Source organism: Orycteropus afer, unplaced genomic scaffold (assembly GCF_000298275.1).
Source record: "Orycteropus afer afer isolate SDZICR_OR568_19922 unplaced genomic scaffold, OryAfe1.0 scaffold00943, whole genome shotgun sequence".
Taxonomy (NCBI): domain Eukaryota; kingdom Metazoa; phylum Chordata; class Mammalia; order Tubulidentata; family Orycteropodidae; genus Orycteropus; species Orycteropus afer.
Window position 1 is genome coordinate 220,501 of NW_006922530.1, and position 7,544 is coordinate 228,044.

Sequence of the window (7,544 nt, forward strand, 5' to 3'; positions counted from 1 at the left end):
ATTCAAGTCTCAAATTGCAATACTGAAGGATTCTATGGGCAAAATATTGAATGATGCAGGAAGCCTCAAAAGAAGATGGAAGGAATACAGAGTCACTGGACCAAAAAGAACTGGTCGATGTTCATCCATTTCAGGAGGTAGCATATGATCAAGAACCAATGGTATTAAAGGAAGATTTCCAAGCTGCACTGAAGGAATTGGTGAAAAACAAGGCTCCAGGAATTGGCAGAATACCTGTTGAGATGTTTCAACAAATGGGTGCAATGCTGGATGTGCTCACTTATTTATACCAAGAAAATTGGAGGACAGCTACCTGGCCAACTGTCTAGGTGGCATCCATATTTGTACCCATACCAAAGAAAGATGATCCAACAGAATGTGAAATTATCACACAAGATGATTAATACCACATTCAAGTAAAATTCTGCTGAAGATAATTCAAAAACGGTTGCAGCAGTGTATCAACAAGAGCTGCCAGAAATGCAGGCCAGATTCAGAAGAGGACGTGGGACGAGAGAGATCATTGCTGATGTCGGTGGATCTTGACTGAAAGCAAAGAGTATCAGAAAGATGTTTATCTGTATTTTATTGACAATGCAAAGACTCGACTATGTGGATCACAACAAATCATGGATAACATTGGGAAGAATGAGAATTCTAGAACACTTAATTGTACTCAAAAGGAACCTGTCCATAGACCAAGAAGTAGTTGTTTAACCAGAATAAGGGGATACTACATGATTTAAAATCAGGAAAGGTATGTGTCGGGGTTGAATCCTTTCACCATACTTAGTCAGTCTGTATGCTGAGCAAATCATCCAAGAAGCTGGACCATGTGAACAGGAGTGCAGCATCAGGTTTGGAGGAAGACTCATGAACAACCTGCGATACGCAGATGACACAACCTTGAGTGATGAAAGTGAAGAGGACTTGAAGATCAAAGGGTCCAGTCTGCGGTTTGGATTACATCTCAACATAAAACAAAACTCCTTAAAGCTGGACGAATAAGCCGCATCACAAAAATGGAGAAAAGATTGACATCGTCAGAAAATTCATATTATTAATGATCCACAATCAACATCCATGGAAACAGCAGTCAGATGGTGTATTGCCCTGGGCAAATCTGCTACAAAAGACCTCTTTAAAGTGCTGAAGAGCAAGAACATCACTTAGAAGACTATGTATGGAGTGCCTGACCCAAGCCTTGGTATTTTCAGTAGCCTGCTATGCATGTGAGAATTGGACAGTGAATAAGAAAGACCAAAGAAGAGTTGATGCATTTGAATTACAGTGTTGGCGAAGAATATTGAAAATACCATGGGCTGCCAGAAGAACGAACGAATCTGTCCTGGAAGAAGTGCAGCCAGAATGCTCCTTGGAAGCAAGAATGACCAGACTTCGTCTCACCTACTCTGGTCATGTTGTCAGAAGGGACCATTTCTTGGAGAAGGGTATCATGCTTGGTAAGGTGGAGGGTCAGTGAAAAGGGGAAGACCCTCAATGAGATGGACTGACACAGTGGCTGCGACGATGGGCTCAAGCATGGTACGGATTGTGAGGCTGGCGCAGACTGGGCAGGGTTTCGTTCTGTTGTACGTAGGGTCACTATGAGTCAGAACGGACTGAACAACACCTAACAGTCCTTTCAGCAGCCCACTGAGGTGGTACTGTGATTAGCCCATTTCCTAGACCAGGGAAGGTGGCCCAGAAAGGTTAAGTAACCTATCCAGGGTCTTGAGTGGTGTGGCCAGGACTTAGATCCAGGCTCCGTGCTTCAGCCACCAGATGGCGCCAGCACGCGGGCAGTGCCAGTGTCTCTGATGGCCTTGTTACTGTGCTGTGGGGCAGGACAGATGTCAGACCAGCCAGCACACATTCGACCAGAAGGCTTCAGAGAGTAGCCTTGAAAGCCAGGGATGGGAGTGGTGGCCTCTGGGAGGGTTCCAGCCAGGAGGGTGCTGAGAGGGTGCCCAGGTAGTGAGGACCTCAGCCGGACCTGGGCTGGAGTCACAGCTCTGCTCACCTTCACTGTGTGATCTTGGGCCAGGTGCAGATCCCTTCAGGGCCTCAGCCCTCATCTGTGTGAGGGATATGAAAGGACAAAAGGATGTTCCTTCAGGGTTACAGGGAGGGCTCTGGGAGACAGTGCAGCCCGCTTGTTGGGGTATACCTCCTGGGCTTGAAGGTTACCGTGGTGGTGCAGTCTCTGTGTGTGAAACAGGAGACCGGCCTGGGAGTGGGGGAGTGGTCCTGGAAATGCTGATGCTCGCAGGAGGCTGGTCCTCGGACTGCGGATGCGAGTGTTCTCCCTGGTCCCACCGACCCCTTCCACGTGAGGATAGCGGAGTCAGGGCAGTGCAGGGAAGCAAGCAGAGAGCTGCCAGAAAAATGCCTCTGCTCTCGGTAGCATTGCTGAGAGGCCCAGAGCCCGAGGTTTGCATCTGAGGCAGGGACATGCTTGGAGAGGAGGAAGGGGAGTCACAGCTGGGAATTGCCCATCCTGGCCTGGAGGCTAGAATGGGAGCCAGCAGAGAGCACGCTGAGCTTGGCCGCAGCCTCTGGCCCTGGCCCAGGCCCAGGTGGGAGACAGAGCAGAGCAGGGTCAGCGGGGATGCCACGGAGAGCCCCCGGGCAGTGGCGACAGGCCGCTGGAGGGGCCGCACTGAACAGTTCACTGCGTCGCACTCGGTAACATCCGCTCCAGCAGATACGGGTGAGAGCTGCCACTGCGTGTCACCAGCTCTTTCTCCAGGCCTAGGGCACACTCAACCTCACCAGTGCTCGGCCCGCGTCCCCTGCACGCCCGGCAGCCCAGTGCTTGTCCTGCGTCCCTTGCACACCCGGCAGCCCAGTGCTAGGCCCGCGTCCCCTGCACTCCCAGCAGCCCAGTGCTCGGCCCGCGTCCCCTGCACGCCCGGCAGCCCAGTGCTCGGCCCGCGTCCCCTGCACGCCCGGCAGCCCAGTGCTCGGCCCGCGTCCCTTGCACGCCCGGCAGCCCAGTGCTCGGCCCGCGTCCCTTGCACGCCCGGCAGCCCAGTGCTCGTCCCACGTCTCCTTGCACGCCCAGCAGCAGCCCACTCACTCCCTCCATTGGACACCTAACAGAGGGAAGACTGTAGGCTTAGTGACCTTCCCCTCAGCATCCCTACAATGAAAAGCATCCAGGGCTTGAATCAAAAACAGCAGAATCATGTATATGAGACCAAACGGTCAACATTTACCCCCAAACAAAGAGAGTTGGGGGTAATTTCTGTTTTATTTTCAGACTTCCTTTCTGTCACCGTTGTTGGGAATCACTGACGCAGTGCCGGCAGATCGTCTGAGGGACCAGGAGGACGTTCACGGTGTCCCTCACTCAGCACGTGCTTTTCTGCCCTTCTCTCCAGGATGACATGGAGGCGTACCGGACCCAGAACCGCTTCCTCAACGCTGAGATCCATCAGGTCACAAAGATCTGGAGACAGGTGGCTGAGAAGGAAAAGGTCCTGCTGACAAAGGTGAGAGACGGGGGCTCGGGTCCAGCCCCCATTGCCAGCCAGCAGTCCCTGAACCACCACACCCCACTGTCTCCCTGTCTCCTCGCCTTGTCTGCTCTCCCTGTGCACCAAGCAGGGCCTGTGTCTTATGAGTCTGCAGACCCTGTGACATGGCTGATTGGGGCCCCTGTTCAGCAGTATCACCAGGCAGCTGTGACACAGGGACACTGAGACAAGTAAACCCAGTTCCTGTCCTGGGAAGCCACTAACTAGTGAGGGGCTTGGACACAAGGTGGGGGGCAAGTCAGGGAAGACTTCCTGGCAGAGGTGCCTTCTGAGCTGAGCCCTCAGGTGAGTTAGTGTTATCCAGCAGAGTGGCACAAGGCCTCAGTGGAAAAACTCCGTGGAGGATGGAGTTGAACAGGTGGGACTGGAAGCAGAGAAACTCTTTGAGTTGCAGCAGAAATCCTGGAGAAGGGCACTGGGGGTGGCACTTGGAAGGCAGCCCTGGTGATGGAGGGAAGCGCACATGGGTGCAAGGTGGACCAGCTTGGGGAAGGGGCTCGGAGGTTGGCTTGTGGTTGACGCTCAGTAAACGTTTGCAGGTAGTGCCACAGAACTGCAGCCTTGGCTGCAAGGCTCCCACCCGCTACCCAGGGTGACAGGAGCCAGGGCAGCCCAGGGTCACGGCAACGCCAGGAGGCAGAGTTTTACTGTCCCCATCTAACGAAAATGGCATCAAGGCCCACAGAGGGCCCCTGGCTTGCCCAGCACCACCGGCTTGTGCAAATAGAACAAAATTCCAAGGTGGGGAGTGTTTCAGAAGGAAAGAGTGCACGAAGGCCGGGAAGGGGTCGGAAATGCAGTATTGGTGGGGTGGGGCGTGTCGCGGCAGCAGGGGGCAGGAGGGCAGTGTCTGGAGCTGCGTGTCCCTCCCTGGGCACTGCTCAGTAGACCACCCCCAGAGAGCGTGCTCTGGGCCCAATGCCCTGCCAAGGGCGTTACACACATGAGCACCTCTGATCCTCACCATCTTACCATTTTATCTGCTTCATCCCCATTTGATCAGTGAGGAAGCTGAGGCCCAGAGAGGTTTAGTACCTTGCCACAGGTCACACAGTTAGCAGGTGGCGGACGGGATGGGACTGTGTCCCTGCCCACACTCCCCTCCTTTCTTCTGAACCTGGCCTCAGCCCAGAACCTAGTCCTCTCTTACCTGGAGTCCTTCTGCCTGCTACAGACCTCTCACGTTTAGGGCCCATCTCCTTGCCCACATATGAAGGTCTGCAGGTGAGGAGAGGGTGGGTGATGAGAGCTGGCGGGATCGCCCTTCAGGCCCCAGGCCTTTGGGGCAGCCCCAGCCCGACCAGGTGGCCTGACCAGTCCCACCCTCCCCTCCTGCAGTGTGCCTACCTCCAAGCCAAGAACTGCCAGCTGGAGAGCAAGTACCTGGCGGGGCTGCGGAGGCTGCAGGAGGCCATGGGGAGCGAGGCTGGCGAGTGCTCGGAGCTGCTGAAGCAACTTACCGAGGAGGCACTGCAGTGGGAGGCCAGCGAGGCCACAGCTGACGGCGTTGGACTGAGCCCCATCAGGTGAGCCTGGCAGCTGCGGCCGGTCTGTGTGACCTCGGGGGCCCTGCAGCCTTAGCTCTGCATCCGTTCATGGGTGTGTGGCCGGCAGGAGCCCTGTTCACAGCTGGGAAGGGGCAGGCTCAGAGGAGGCAACCCCTTGCCAAGGTCACCCAGCGTACTAGTGCAGTGGGCCAGAGTCTGACTCCAGAGCCCGTGTTTTTCCATGGCCCCAGCTGCCTCCTAGAGAGTTCATCAGACGGGGCAGGGGAAACTAGCTGCTCCCTATTTGGAGCCAAGCCCCAGCAGAGCACAGTGGACATGGGCAGTTGGACACAGTGGAAGGGGCTATGGCTGTGGTGCTGGGCCCTGGAGGTGGCGTGTACAGTGCAGGAGCCCAGGCTCTGGAGTCAGACCCAGCTCTCTCACTGTGTGACCTTAGACAAGTCACATTCCCTCTCTGAGCCTCTTAGTCAGCCTCCATAAGGGTGAACTCTGATCCCTGCTTTGTGGAATCATTAGAGTTAAATGAGCTGGCATGTGCCTGGCACACAGTAGGGACGAACAAGTGTGGACTGAAAGGTCACCTGGAACAGATCCCCAGCACTCCCACTTCCGCTTGTTGTCGGAGCACTCTGCTCCCCACCCGTCCTTGGCCAACTGGCCCAGCAGCTGGGGTTGTGGCTGAGCAGTGCAGGACCCCTTAGGCCTGAGGCTGGCTGTGTGGAGCCATAAGAGAGTCCCTGTATTTGCGCAGAATGAATGGGCACCCACTGTGCACCAGGCCCTGTCCAGGCCCCAGCAGTCTCAACAGGCGCTCCCTGGGCAGAGCAGGAGTCCCTGTGCCCTTCGTACGCATGAGCACAGGGAGGCTCAGGGAACCGCGGTGACCTGCTCAGAGCTGCCTGGCTGACCTGCAGTGAAGCCAGGGCAGGGACGAGGGCCTGGGAGTTGTAGGCCCTTGCCCAGGGGCCCCTCTTCTCGCCATGGTGCCCCCTGCCTAGGGAAGGGCCCTGCAGGACATCACTAACGTGGGCTTTCTCTGGCAGTGAGTACGATGAGTATGGCTTCCTGACGGTGCCCGACTACGAGGTAGAGGACCTGAAGCTGCTGGCCAAGGTCCAGGCCCTGGAAGTCCGCTCCCACCACCTGTTGGCTCAGGAGGGCCGGCCGCTGCAGGAGCGCTGGGCTACCCTGGGGGAGCTGACGCCCTCAGCTGAGCTCAAGCAGCTGCTGCGGGCAGGCGTGCCCCGAGAGCACCGGCCGCGGGTCTGGAGGTGGCTTGTCCAGCTCCGCGTGCAGCACCTGCAGGCCCCTGGCCATTACCAGAAGCTGCTGACCCGGTGCCAGACCTGTGAGCACCCCGCTGCCCGTCAGATTGAGCTGGACCTGCACCGCACCTTCCCCAACAACAAGCACTTCACCTGCCCCACCTCTGGCTTCCCCGACAAGCTCCGCCGGGTGCTGCTGGCCTTCTCCTGGCACAACCCCACCATCGGCTACTGCCAAGGCCTGAACAGGTGAGCCCCGTAGCTCCAGCCAGGGCACGGCCTGCCCCCACAGAGCGTGCCCCCCACCTCCCTGTGTCTGGAGTGTCCTGAGAACCCGGGGAGGTGAGTTCTGGAGGCTGGATCCCCGCCGTACAGGTTGGATCAGGCAGGTGAAGGGACGTGTTCAAGGCAGGGATGGGCCAAGCCCAGAGCTCCCTTGCGCTGCAGGAGGTGCCCCCTACAGGAAGCCTTATGATCGGTCCCCTGGAGTGGGACCCAGGTCACATACACCTGCTTACATGACACAGGACGGTCTGGGCCAGGGGCCGTTTTCTTTAAATGATCGACGCTCGTTCCGAGTCCGAAAAGAAGGGCATCTGCAGCTGGTGCGGCGGGAGCACAGAGACGGAAGAGCTGGGCCAGCGGGTCCCTGGGCTCCTGGGCAGCTGTTCGCCGGCACAGTCGCAGCACTCACAGCCTCCCTGGGCCTGGCCTCTGGCCTGGGCCTCGCTCTCTGTGTCTGCTTCCTCCTCTCAGCCGACTAGCCTCTCTGCCCCTTGCATATTTAGGGCCTGTGGAGGCTGTCCAAATGGAAGCCTTAGTCCCCAAGCCCTTGGGTCTTTCAGACCTACTCCTGCATGTCCCAGGCCTAATTTCCTGAGGGAAGAAATCTGGTTGTCCAAGCTTGGATTAGTTTCCTACTTCTGATCCAACCTGCTGGGGCCAAGGGATCTGGGAGGGAGTGGGACGGGGTTAGCTGGCTCCTCGGGCTGCCCCCTCCAGGATCCTTGGAGAGCTAGACGTTACACAATATCCAATACTTCCCAAAGCGAACTTTGACTCAGTTTAACTTAAAGGGATATGAACATATCAAACCAAATTTACATAAGCTAATCTGCTGCTGTTTCCCCAGAACAGGGAGCGTGTGGCATTTATTTAACACCTAGTAAACACTCTGGTAGCATAGTGCCTAAGGCACTAGACTGCTCACCAGAAGGCTGGCGGTTCAA

General features: G+C 56.7%; 1 protein-coding gene across 1 annotated transcript in view; it reads left to right on the forward strand.

The window, feature by feature from the left end:
- Nucleotides 1–3,392: 3,392 nt before the first annotated feature.
- Nucleotides 3,393–7,544, forward strand: part of TBC1D2 (TBC1 domain family member 2) — a 14,306-nt gene continuing 10,154 nt past the window's right edge. The window contains exons 1-3 of the mRNA XM_007958357.2: nucleotides 3,393–3,497; nucleotides 4,881–5,068; nucleotides 6,094–6,564. Coding sequence (XP_007956548.2) covers nucleotides 3,393–3,497; nucleotides 4,881–5,068; nucleotides 6,094–6,564 — 764 coding nt within the window. The remainder of the gene's footprint in view (nucleotides 3,498–4,880; nucleotides 5,069–6,093; nucleotides 6,565–7,544) is intronic.